This window comes from Pseudonaja textilis, chromosome 14 (assembly GCF_049901715.1).
Source record: "Pseudonaja textilis isolate UNSWEBS1 chromosome 14, rPseTex1.2, whole genome shotgun sequence".
Taxonomy (NCBI): Eukaryota; Metazoa; Chordata; class Lepidosauria; order Squamata; family Elapidae; genus Pseudonaja; species Pseudonaja textilis.
Genome location: NC_142003.1, coordinates 12,019,138 through 12,032,494, shown reverse-complemented (window position 1 = coordinate 12,032,494; position 13,357 = coordinate 12,019,138). Strand labels below are relative to the sequence as shown.

General features: G+C 52.7%; 1 protein-coding gene across 1 annotated transcript; it reads right to left on the bottom strand.

Annotated features, from left to right (window-relative positions):
• Nucleotides 1-5,056: 5,056 nt before the first annotated feature.
• On the bottom strand, nt 5,057-12,749 carry LOC113438925 (interleukin-9 receptor-like). The gene is made up of 9 exons (XM_026704561.2): nt 12,616-12,749; nt 12,109-12,219; nt 10,859-10,976; nt 9,402-9,598; nt 9,099-9,244; nt 7,232-7,409; nt 6,154-6,247; nt 5,722-5,806; nt 5,057-5,575 (listed from the first exon to the last, which is right to left on the bottom strand). Exons 2-9 carry the CDS (start codon nt 12,188-12,190, stop codon nt 5,177-5,179), a joined length of 1,299 nt encoding a protein of 432 aa, XP_026560346.1. The 5' UTR covers nt 12,191-12,219; nt 12,616-12,749; the 3' UTR covers nt 5,057-5,176.
• Nucleotides 12,750-13,357: the final 608 nt, after the last annotated feature.

Sequence of the window (13,357 nt, the reverse complement as noted above, 5' to 3'; positions counted from 1 at the left end):
AACTGGCTGACCAACCGCACTCCAGTGTGTGTAGTCCTTAACAGAGCTACATCTGCATGTGAAGAGAAACATGCCATGGGGTACCTCAGGGTTCTGTTTTAGGCCCAGCAACATCTTCATAAGTGATCTAGATGGAGCGGGGTCTGCTTGGGGGGGGGGTTGGACTAGATGACCTACAAGATCCCTTCCAACTCTGTTCATTTGTAATCTGTAGATGAGGGGAAAGAAGGGTACCCATCAAATTTGCACACAACACCAAGCTGGCGGGGAATTGGTAACTCTTTAGAACAGGGGTGTGTCAAGCTTGCATCGTCACAGCATCGTCACGTGACGTATTGGGACCTTTTCCTCCTTCGCTAAACTGGGTGGGGGTGGGGCCAGCATGTGACACTTCTGGCCCGTGGGCCACACATTTGACACCCCGGCTTTAGAAGAAGGACTTTGACAGAATTGAACCCTGAGCCCTATCCAACAAAATGCAATTCCGCTGTGAGAAAAGTAAGATCCTACACAGAGACAAGGGAAACCAAACGCCCACTAACTATAACGCAGGCGGTGCCTGACTCAACATTAGCGACTCTGGGGGGGACCTAGGAGTCATAGTGGACAATCGCTTAAACAGGTGCTGCACCTGCCAAAAACGCTCATCCCGCCCTGGGTTGCAGCAACGGAGGGATAGTTTCAAGATCCGAAGGAGGGATACATTGCACCGGTGAGGCCATATTTGGACCCCTGCATCTAATGCTGCTCACCGTGATACAAAAAAGATGTGGAGACCCTAGAGAGAGTGCAGAAAAGAGCAACAAAGAATATAAGGGAGGCCGCCAAGTATGCAAGTAGGTCTAGTCCAACCAAGAGTAGGACCAGCGGTGATATGATAGCGGTCTTTTTGAGGGTTTTTTCACAGAGAAGAGGGAGGGGTTGACAAGAAGCAACAGAGGGATGAGGGATCCAGACTAGAATGAAGGAGAAATTTCCTGAGAACGATTAATCAGTGGAATAGAAGTGGCCTCCGGAAGTTGTGGTGCTCCATCCCTGGAGGTTTTCAAGAAGAGACCGGGCAGCCACTTGTGTCCGGAAGGGTAGAGGCCCTCCTGCTTAAGCCAGGGGCTGGACTCCAAGGTCCCTTCCAAGCCCCTTATTCTGTGTTCTGGATCAGGGCAGGCATTACTTCGGGGTCACCCCAAGAGAAGCTGAGAAGGCTTCCTTAGGGGTCCTGCTGTAAAGGGATTGCAAAGAATCCTATACCATCAAAGGATTTGATTGACTAACCATGGCCTAAGTTCCTGCAACATGGATGAATGAGAAACTTGCCACAAGGGCTGGCTCCACAGAAACCACAGCCAGCCACACACGGTTGTCTGTTGCACCAACCGGTGTTCTCTTTCCCGCTTCAACCGTTCTCCGCTAGTGAGTGAAAGACCGCAAGTGGACAGGAAGGGCAGCTGGGGGTGGGGGTGGGGGCTGCTTGGAGAACTCCTGGCCCCAGCCACCTGGCCCTGGGTGACCCTGAGCCGGTCACTCTCTCTCAGCTCTCGGAAGAAGGCAAGCCACTCTGGACATCTCGCCAAAAAACCCTGCAGGGGCTTTTCCAGGCAATTGTCACAAATCACCGCTGATTCAAAGACCCGAGGTCCACCTGTATTGACCCAGGAAGCTTTGCCCAGCTCCTTTGCACCCAGCAGACACGCACCCACCCTGCACTGCCCCCTCCTCCCAGGCTTGGAGCTTGTGGGGGGGGGGGGTAAATGGCTTGCACCACTCCCACTCTAGAGGGACTGCAAGTCGGCATTAGGCAGACTTGTCGGAGGTCCTGGGCACTTTCTGTCAGACAACCAGCCGAGCTCTGTTAAGACTACACATGATTTTTGGGGAGGTGGGGTGAGGGTGGGAAGAACTGAGAAAAAGAAAGTCCATTCTTCACATGTTTTATCCTTCCAGCCCTCTAACCAACTTTGTTGCTCTTCTCTGCCCTCTTTCAAGAATCTCAACATGTTTTTATACGAATGATGCAGGAAAACGGAGTCTTCTTGTGACTCAATTCAATTCTCCGTTCTTCACAGTTACATGCAAAAAATTGTTTTCTGTGCAAGAGGGCCACCTCTTCCTTTTTTGATCTGATTACTGCCTTTAAAAAAAAGTTGCAATAATCTCACCCAGATAGGCATCTTGTAACAGCGTGAGAAAGATAAACTGCCTTATCTTTATTCAGTTTGCCCGCTGCACACTGAAAGCCATCAAGAATTCTCAGTACATAAGAAATTCTTTCGGTTAGTTTTTATTGTTTTTTTTTAATTTATTTTAAATATGGTTTTACATTGTGTAAGTCACCTTGAGTCACCATGGGCAAATAGGTGGCAATATAAATTCAATAAATAAATAGCTTGGGAGGAAAAAAGTCAGTTTCCTCCTAAGTGATCAGGAAACCAGTGATATTTGGACGATGTTTTTCTGCCAGGGCAGATTCTTAAACCTGGTGTCACCCGGTACCATCTTGGCACCTGGTTCCAATTTTGCACTCCAGCCCCCAAACTCTACCTGGTCAGTGCCTGGCCAGTGGCCCTTCAAGTCCCTGCCTTCAGGTGCTGCTACTAAATGCTAAACTGCCCTGTGATAAGGCCACCCTCACCTGTGACTTGATCAGAGTTTAGTAGTGTTGTCCTGTGCCTGCTCCAATTTTTGAATCTGGGTTTCCCACTGACTTTGCTTTTCAGAAGGTCACAAAAGGGGATCATGTGATCCCAGGACACTGCAACCATCATAAACACATGCCAGTTGCCAAGTGTCCGGATTTTTGTAAGGCAAGGATTATCCGCCGTGTGCCTGCTTACTCCCTTGTAACTCTTCCTCTCCCAAGAGTGCAAATACAAACATTGATTTCCCTTTGCTAATTAGCCCAACATCAAGGCGAGACCCCCAAAGGGTGGGGGTGGGGGAGGGGGTGGCTGCACGATTTGCCCCTTTCCCAGCTTCCCGAGTTGAGCTTCCTCCTCAACCGCTCCCTGCTGTCTGGGCTCACCTCCTTCGGATGCTGCAAGCAAAGGAAAGCTGGGGCACAACCACAGTCACACAATTGTTCACTTTGCTTAACAGCTGAGTTGCCAGTCTTTGCTGTGGATGCTAAATGAGAACTGCGACAGATATTATCTGTCTCCCTTCTTCTTTTCTAATCTGGTATGCCAAAAATTTCCCTGGTTTGCTTCATATTCTCAAAACGTCTTCAGTCAGCAAAGTGTATCTTCTCTTGTAGTTCTTCCATTCAGTTGTCTTTTGGCTTTTTGCAATTTGTTTGTCCTTTTTAGATTAATTGTATTGCACAATTTTGGTCTGGTTCTCAACCATTTCTTTTTTAGGAAAGGATGGTGAAAGAAACTGATTATCAGGATAGGATAGGGAATAAAATAAGAGAATAAAATAAGGAATGAGAGTAGAGTAACTGTAACAGAACAGAACAAAACAGAACAGAACAGGAATCTCAGCATCCTTTTCGTATTGTGGCAACCAGAACTGGATGCAATTATTCCAAGTGTGGCCTTATTCATGCAGTATACAGCAGCAGTGCCATCACTCCCCATGATGCAGCCTAGAATTGCGTTGGCTTTTTTGGAAACTGCAGCACAAGGCTGGCTCATACTTAAGAGGTAGTCCAATAGGATACTTAGAACCCAGGGATGGGATTCAATTTTTTTACTACCGGTTCTGTGGGCGGTGCTTGGTGGGCCTGGCAGGGGAAGGAGACTGTAAAATCTCCAGTCAGAGGTGGGATTTGCTGGTACTCCGAACTACTCAACATTTCCACCACCGGTTCTCCAGAACTGGTCAGAACCTGCTGAATCCCACCTCTGGCCTGAACCCTTTTGGTTACTACCGCTGAGCCAGGTCAACCAATTCTGTACTTATGCGTCTGTTTTTTCCTGCGTAAGTGCAGGACTTTATTTTTCTCGCCACTGAATTGCAGCCTGTTGGACAGGGCCCAATGCTCAGGCCGGTCAAGATTCTTCTGAATCTTATCTTACCTTACAAAGTATTGGCAATTCCCTCGGTGTCATCTGCAAATTTGCCTGTCGATGGCCTTTGACAAAGTCCCTCACCTCCGACTCCCACCTCATCCCAATTCAAACCTTTCAGCCACTTTGTGGACTGGCTGGCAAAAGGCTCTGCATTTAAATTGAACGTGTTAATTGCGAAGAGGCTCTGACTTCCTAAATTCTGGCTACTGTAGACTAACAGCTTCTTGTCCCTCCTTCACCCCACAAAGGCAGCAGGCAGGCCAGCTCCCTGCAGCTGCACCTTGTTCTGGAGTCCAGTTCCCAAGAAAGTTGCCAAGAAAGTTCTATCAATCACCGTCCCGCCCCCCACCCGACCCCATGATTTTATTTTATTATATGCAAAAGGAGAAGAGAAAGCAAAGACACTGAACAAAGAGTATTCTTACAATATATACTCAACTGTACCATTAGAACATGATTACTAACCACGTTATAAAAAAGATGTGGAGACTCTCGAAAGAGTGCAGAGAAGAGCAACCAGGAGGATTAGGGGACTGGAGGCTAAGACATACGATGAACAGGAACTGGGCCTGGCTAGTCTAGGGAAGAGAAGAACCAGGGGAGACATGATAGCGGTCTTCCAATATTTGAGGGGCTGCCATAGAGAGGAGGAAGGGGTCAAGTTATTTTCCAAGGCACCCGAAGGCCAGACAAGGAATAATGGATGGAAACTCTAACAAGGAGAGATTCAACCTGGAAATAAGGAGACATTTTCTGACAGTGGGAACCATCAACCCACGGAACAGAAGTTGCCTTCAGAAGTTGTGGGAGCTTCACTCACTGGAAGCTTTCAAGAAGAGACTGGACTTGTCAGAAATGGAGAAGGGTCTCCCACTTGGGGGTGGGTGGGTTTGGACTAGATGACCTATAAGGTCCCTTCCAACTCTGATTACCTGTTACCTGTGTCATGTAGGTGTCTTTCACAACCATTCTACTTTTCTGTTAACCAACCCCCCCCCCCACACACACACTTTTTCCCTGAAAGGAGGAGCATCCAAAAAGCAACGGATGAAACATTTATTTTATTTATTTTATAAAGGCAAGCGATGCATCGAGGCCAACGTAGCCTTCCATTGATCGTCACGGACCGGCTTTGCCAACGCCGCGCTTCCCGTTTCTCGGCAGCCTCAGACGGAGAGAGGACGCATCGGCCGCGCCTCCCCGCCCGAGCCGCCGTCCCGGAGCGGCCCTCCCAAAGCGGCGGGGGCGCCGGGCGGCTCCTGGGTTCGGCCTTGGCCGCGGACGGGAAGCCAGCCGGGCGGAGGCCTCAAGCGGGTGCCGGGAGGCGGCGGCGGCGGCGGCCAGTCGGAGGGCAGGGGGGCCGCCCCTTCGCCCGCCCCGCCGAGGGTGCAGTAGTCGCCGGGCGGGCGCTCGGGCTCCAGCGGCGCTGCGCGGAGCTCTTCGCCCGGCGGGGAGGCGCGGCGCTTGGCTGGCCCCGATCCGGCGCAGGTGGGCGGCTGCAGGAAGGAGAGCCGAGAAACCGCCTCCGCCTCCGGCTCTTCCTCCGGGGCCAGCCCGGCCCAGCCCTGCGGGGGAGCGCAGCCGCGTCAGCCGGGCTCGCCGAGGCCCCGGGCAGGGCGGGGGGGCGGGCGGCGGCTGCGGGCTCCTCTGCCCGGCGCTGGAGCGGGTGGGGTGGGGGCGGAAGGCCGGAGCCGGGGAGCCCGGCCGTTACCTTGAAGTCCCCGCGGTGAGCGAGGTAGAGAGGCTGGAAGAAGGCGGCCGGCGTGGGGATGCTGGCCTCGCAGCTGCTCCGCGCCCTGTGGCCGAGGAAAGGCGGTTGGTCCTGCCGCTCGCCTCCCGCGCTCCCCCCAGCTCGCAGGGGGCGCCCAGCACGGCTGCCCCGAGCCCCCCAGCCCTCCTCCCCAGCCCCCCCGGGCTTCCCCGCCGCTTCTGCCACAACAGCCCCCAGGGAAGCCCAGGCGCCCCCCCGCGTGGCCCTGGAGGGCTGCTGGCCTTGGTCTCTGGGCCCTGCGGGAAGGCAGGCGCCCCCCTTGTGGCAGCTGGAGGGAGGGGAGGAGCAAAAGGGGCAGGGACCCCAGGTGCCAACTCCCAGGGGCAAAGGCACTTTGCAGAGCCGCCATGAGAGCGGAAGGAGGCAACGTACCTCTTGAAGAGGGCGAAGGCCAGCGCCAGCAGGAGCAGGAGGGTGCCAAGGCAGAGCAGGAAGTAGGTGGGCGCATCAAGCTGCTGCCAGTCACCTGGGGTGGGAAAGAGGAGCGCCTGAGCCCAAGCAGGACTGCCCTGGCCAGGCGGGAAGCATCGCAGAGGGCCTGCGGAAGGCCCCCACCCGGCCTGGCTCTTGCCTCTGGACCCAGTGGGGCACCAGGGAAGCGAAAGTTGCTGGCTCGCGTGGCCTGAGGGGTGAACTGCCAGCCTGGGGGCCACAACCGGCTGTCCCATTTCAGTTGTTGCCAAAGGCAAGAGAAAGAGGGGCTCCTCCCAAGGCTTGGCTTGAGTCCTGGTCTACGTCAACTCGGCTAGGTAGGCCCAGCCAAGAAATCAACCCCGCAGGAAGGTTAGAATTGCCTGCCTCGGGATTGGCTGGGACCCCCGTCTCATGCAGAGGAGGGAGGCAGGGAGGGAGCAGGCTTGTTCCGTCCTGGGTGGAAGGTGCAGGGAAGCAGATACAGGTGAGCTGCCTATCGGGAGGAATTTCAGTGGAATAGGAGGGATCTCCCTGGAATTCCCCCAACGAAGGCTGGGGGCAGCCTGTCCAAATATTGTAGAAGATCCACCGGTTTAGACAGATGAGATGCTCACTGAGGTACCTTTCAACCCCATGATAACCAAAACCTCTAGAGCAGAATTCTGGGAGTTGAAGTCCACAAGTCTTAAAGTTGCCTAGTTTGGGGACCCCTGTGCTAGAGGTAGACCTCATTTAGCAACTGCCTTCTTTAGTGGCTTCGCAGTTACAGCGGGGGTGAAAACGTAGCATTACGACCAAACCTCAGTTTTACGGGTCTGAAATAAGAGTCATAAGCACATTTATGGTTTTGCATAGTGGCAATTGTGTTGAACAACCAAGTTGCTGGTCCTAATTTTTGGTTGCTAAACAAGAATTACCTGTAGAAACAACTCTAACAAAATTCTGCAAAATGGCTTTGTAATGTGGTCCCAAAACAGGTACCGGGGAAATTGGCATCAGTCCAGCATCAAGACAGTGTCGCATCCTGGAGGCCAACCTGGCTGAGCTGTCCAAGTGACACATGGACTCCATGGACTCCAGTGGCTCCTGTAGTGATGATTCTCCTCCGGTGTTTTGCAGCGCATTCTTGCAATATAATCTCTGTTGCTCTTGAACTCAAAGCCTTCTATGTGCACCCAGGTTTCCGAGTTGATGAAGACTCTTCTCTGTGCTTCCTAGGATGAGGGAGGGAGGGAAGGAAACTACCTGTCAGATCCATGCAGGGGTGGGATTCAAAATTTTTAACAACCTGTTCTGTGGGCATGGCTTGGTGATCATGTGACTGGGTGGACATGGCTTGGTGGTCATGTTATTGGCTGGGCGTGGCCAACTCAACATCACTCACATTGAGGCACGCATCTCCTCGCCTGGCCTCTCATGACTGTGGGGATGCTGTAACAGTCGTAAGTGTGAAAAACGGTCATGTCACTTTTTTCAGTGCCATTGTAACTTTGAAGGGTCACTCCACACAAGCAAAGTACCAGCAAAGGAGGCGGAAAAAACTCCAGAGAAGTTCCAGAGACAGGAAGTCTAGTCCTGCCAAGAATGTAATAAGGATTAACGGAGAGGCAGTTTCTGTAAGAAACACCAGAATGTTTCCTTCCTGCCTTCCTTACAGGATTAGGCCAGTAATTTCTTCTAACAACCGGTTTTAGCAAATGGGTGCAAACTGGTAGAATCCCACCCCTGGATCTGTGTATCTGCCATTCTTCAATGGAAGAAGAAGGGGGGAGTTGGTACAAGTAATCCCTTTTGATGTAACCTGAATATCTTAAGTCTTGTATTGAATCTGTATAACCTGCACATGATATACAACTGGAGACTGGAGCCCAGATGCCTGGAAACTTGTCACCTCTTGGAGAGAAAGCAAAAGGAGGAGGGGCCATAAAAAGTCCGGTTCCAAAAGAAACTTCCCGGGAAACTTTCCTCAACTATGGTTCCAGAAAAAAAGGGGGAATTAACATGTTGTTGCTTCTCTGTGTTGACGAAATCCACACCGGACTGCAGGCCTGGAGGCATATTAGACTCTCCTTTGAACATCGCCTGGATATCTTCCTTTTCAATAAAGAATTCCTTTTGAAGTACCCAGCTTTCAGAAGTTCATTTTTACCATCTGGAGAGGGGAGAATCTGGGCCTTACACTATCAAGTACCTGGTGAATGAAATCACACACACACCCTGCCTGCCCTCAAGAGCAGAGAAAGCGGTCGAGCTGCACAGGACCTATTGAGAAACCATCTCTCCCCCACATACACCCCACCACACACACACAGAGAGAGTTGTAGTCTTGACTCACAACAACTGCCTGGCTAAATCCCTGTATCCCTTGGCATCATTTAAACCCCTTGGCATCCTTTCCAGAAGTGAGCTGCCCTTGCTTTCTTCCTGGTGTTGAGGGAGGGGCTGGCTCAACATCACCCAGCTTTGGGGCCTCCTCAGGCAGGTTTCTGCACTCTCAGTCCCGCCCCTGAGGACTACTTGGCTCTCTGCCATCAATGTGTCCTGGGCTATAATTGCTGTCACTGTGGACAAGATGGCCGAGGATGGCCAAGTTGCATTACAGTCCCAACCCGTTTCGGAAGTGTTCCGTTGGGAAAGCTGCAGGCACTGCAAGACGGTGACTTGGTTTTTAGGGATCCTGGAGGGCAGACCAAGTGAACCCTGAGCCCTCCGGCCATGGGCTCCGGCCACTTGCCAATGGATGCAAATCTGCCTCTGCTGAGTCGCCTAGCCCTGACCTGAGTCGCCTAGCCTAAACCTTCCTCCTGGTCCTTATCACCTGAGGGGGCAGGTGGTGGCTTTGGGAGCACCGGGGTCCTAGAGGGCTGCGCCCCAGCTCCCCTCCTTCCCTTGGCTTCTCCTACCTCCCAGGGTTCTTGAACAGCCTTGAATGCCAGCTCCCACTGCCAGACCTCCAAGATCTCCTCATAGGCCTTTGGCCTCCTCCAGCAGAGACGGCACGCAGTGTCACTGCACTTGCTCTGCAGGTCGAAGGGTGGATCACACTGAACTGGGAAGAGAAGGCGGGCAGGGAGAAGCCATTATGGAACGCAAAGGTTCGCGTTGCTGAGCTCCACCAGAGACCCCCAAGGAGCCAGCAGCCTTCCCGAGGACCCCAGGCGAACAGGGCTCTCATCCTCCTCCCCCTCCGGTTCACATTCACTCACTGTGTAGTCTGGGCTTGTACTTCACAAAGACCACCTCGGTGTGGTTCTCTCCCAAGGAGCTGGTGTGCAGAACCACCGTGTACTCATCGTTTTCTGTGAACTCGCCTTCCTCGCTGTACACGGAGCAGTTGAAAGGACCCGGGGTGCCAGGGGAGGCAGACAGAGGGCAGATGAGGTCGCCAGAGAGTCCGAGGGTGCTGGAAGAAGGAAGGCCATCACTGCTTGAGCCTGCGCCCTGCCCCTGCTGCCTGGTAGCCCCTCCCCAGGCCTTCAGGCCAACCCCATCCTGCTCCCCCCTGCAATGGACGACAGTCCAGGATTTGGCCGGGAAAGCGGCCTCTGTGCTCGATGTCTCCGACGTCCGGATGCCCCCTGTATGCTGAATACGTGGTTGTGAAAAAGCAAAAAGGGAGCAAAGGAAACTTTTGGCTGTTTCTAGAGAAACACAGTTTCCCAAACACAAAAGCCAACTGTTCCATTTATTTTGCCTGGGTCAGATCCCACCTTCAGCCTCAGGTCCAGGTGTGGGCAGCACACTTTTGCCACGTTTGCCAAGACCCTGAAAGGGGGAGGCAGCCCCAAGGCCGCCTCTCTTCGGACTCATCCAGCCTGACTACGTGGCTGGGACTGCACATAAAGCAGACACCCCCAGCGATAATGGGGGGGGCCCTCCTCCCCATTTTCTCCCTCTGGGTGGCTTGTGGGGGTGAGGCCCATGTGCTCTCAAAGGAAGGTTTTCTTCAGAAAGGGCGGCATTTGCAGATCGCTTCTCACTTTAGGCTGAGGAGGAGGGGAAAGAGTTCTCTGGATGAAACAGGTCGACAGTCCCCCAAATGGTTTCGGATTTATAGAACTGAACGTTGGCCAAAGAGGTCACATCGATCAAGAGGGAAGGATGGACATTGTAGTCCGTGCTGCTTGGAGGCTCCCCTATTGACCCCCCCCCCAGAAATCGACCCTGCTTCCTCGCTCTGCTCACAAGCCCCAGAAGCCCCCATGCTGTAATGGACGTTGGAGAGGAAAAGGGGGGGGTTTCTTCCCCTCGATTGGCCATGCTGCTTCTTGGGAAGGACATGATCTGGGAAATGGGCGCAGCTCCCCTGCAGGAGGGCCCTTCCCAACTTTCCAACAGGCACTCGTCCAACTAAGGGATGGGGGGGGTGCAACTTGGAGTGGAGGGACAGAGCCAGCCCCTGGGTAGGATGGGGGCGTTTTTTTTGAAGGGAGGTGCCTGTGCTTCTGCTGGGACAGCAGGGCACCTGGCAGGTAGTCTGGGCTGGGATGCGGGGAGGACCATTTGCCAGAGGCAGCTGCCATTTTCTCCAGGGCCCTGAGAAAGCCAGGGAGATGGGCTGGAATGAGTGGGTGCATTTTCTTCTACTGGCAAATCCACATTAGACCAACACAACGAAATGACCACCCTGCTGTTGTCCAAGTGGACAAACCCTGGATTTTACTCAGAGAAATTGAGGTAGGACAGAGTTCCCTCCAAGGCCTGATTGCGGTGCCATCGGCAGTCCACTTTGCGTCCCTGAAAACCGTAATTGTTGAGACACTGCACCCGGCTGGCAGCTTCTGCTGAGAGAGCGAGAGAAAAGCAACTGAGGATTACAATTCTCCCCAACCCCCTGCCCGGTCTTGTCCCCCACACAGCCCTTGACGCCCCCAAAGGCTTCTTGCCAGTAGTGGTATTCAAATCTTTTTACTACCAGTTCTGTGGGCGTGGCTTGTGGGCGTGGTGTGGCTTGGTGGGCGTGGCTTGGTGGGCATGGCAGGGGAAGGATACTGTAAAATCCCCCTTCTCTCCCCACTAGCCTGCTTTCCAGCTCTGTTCTCCTGTGCAGGGCAACCAAAGGAGACCCAGCCAATCAGATGGGCCTCAATGAGAGGCAGAGAAGAGATGGGCTTGGCGGGGCCAGTCAGAGGTGGGATTGGCCGGTTCTCCCAACTACTCACAATTTCCGCTACTGATTCTCCAGAACTGGTCAGAACTGGCTGAATCCCACCTCTGCTTCTTGCTTAGTGATACCATCCCTGGGCTACCAAAATCCAGAGACCCCTTAGAGCAGGGGTGTCCAACCTTGGCAACTTTAAGACTTGTGGACTTCAACTCCCAGAAAAAGCTGGCTGAGGAATTCTGGGAGTTGAAGTCCACAAGTCTTAAAGTTGCCAAGGTTGGACACCCCTGCCTTAGAGGAAAGCAAAGAAGATTGGTTTATATCCCTTTGCTGCCCTCTAGCGGCTACCTGAGGTATGCAAAAAAGACAAGGAATTTCTCTTCCTTGGACCCTGGACCAACAATGGGCTTCTTGTTTGGAATCATATCTAAAACCAGTAGCCACCCAGAGAAGACTGTGGCAACTTATCATGACCCGGAAAATGAGACAGCTAAGGGGCTTCTGAACAGAGTGGATTCTGGAAGTGGGTGGTGGGCCTTTCCAGGCCTTGTTTTATTCCAGCACAGCTGCTCTGGTCACCCTCTGCAACGCAAGGACCTCTACGCTCCTCAGGAGCTACAGAAGTGCAGTGCCCACTTTTACGCCTAGCTTTTCTCCAAGTTGGTGGTTGGGGAGGTAGAAATATTCCCACACCTGTACCTTGAGCCTGCTCAGGCTTTGAAGATTTGGATACCAATCTCCACTGGCTCGTTATCAGTTTGGGGGCACAGGTCCCATTATAAGCAGGTGCTCTTGCTGCTACCTCATACCTGTTTGCTCCATTGCCAAGAGGAGGAAGAACTGAGCCCAGAGCATCAAGCCGGCAGCTGTCCCACAGGAGGCCTTTCCCATGTTCTCTGGAGGACTGGAATGCAAGGTGGCTGCACACAGACATGGCACGGACTTAGCTGGGAAGGGATTCTCAGTGGGGGAGCTCACTCATCCCCAAACCAAGTCTTGAATCCCCCTGCTGTGGATTCTGCGGACAGACGCCTGGGTAGATGGAGCCAACCAGGCAGTTCCATCGGAAGGAAGGAAGGAAGGAAGGAAGGAAGGAAGGAAGGAAGGAAGGAAGGAAGGAAGGAAGGAAAAGGGAAGCAGGACCACCACTTCTGGGATTGGGACACAACCCTCTGTAAGTTCTCCATGAAAACCAGTTGGAAGCAGAGGTGTGCCTTTTAACCAAGTCCGAGAGGGGTGGTGGGAGCCAAGGAGCAGCATTTCTTTCTGTTGCCTGCCCAGAGTAGTCACTGGGAGAAATAAGGACGCTTCCTTACCCTCAGCTCTTCTGTCACTGCTCAGGAAGGTGCAGATATTCTTCTGAATTTTTTTTCGCTGAAAGGAAGATGCCCTTTGCCCAACAGACAGAAGATGGTCTCCAAAGACACTGAGCTCTTGCGCCACATTAATATCCTGCCTGATTTCAGCCTCGGCAAGCGACAGAAACCGTCTCTTGGATTGGGGAACTGATCTGGAGGGCCATCAGATAAGTGTGGACATGTGACAAGCCCCAACAAGATTAGAGGGCTGGTGATCAACGATTTACAGCTTACACTGACAATGATCTTAAAGCAGAGTTCCCCTCCAAAATGGACACATGGGGGTCATTTGTAGCCCTTCAGGCCCTTTTACAGGGTGGAGACTCCCAGGCTCAAGTTTATGCAATACTAGATTAGAAAAACACAATTAATGCATGCACAGAACACGTTACGTTTCCTAGGCAGATTATATTACAACTAAGGGCAATGGCCTGGTCTGGACAGCTTGGCAAGACTATGCCTGTTTTCTCTTAACAGACCAAATGGAAACTGCCTTGTCCAATTTTTCCCTAATGTAGAACGTGACTCTATCCTGAGTGCTGTGCCTCTAAATTATAGTGATGTAATAGGCTGTCATTCACGCTTTTGCCACTTCTCCTATGGATTATTGCAATGTGTTCTACCCAGGGCTGCCCTTGAAGAATATTCAGAGGCTTCAACTAGTTCAAAATGCAGCTGTGTGTGCAGTTATTTGTGTCCA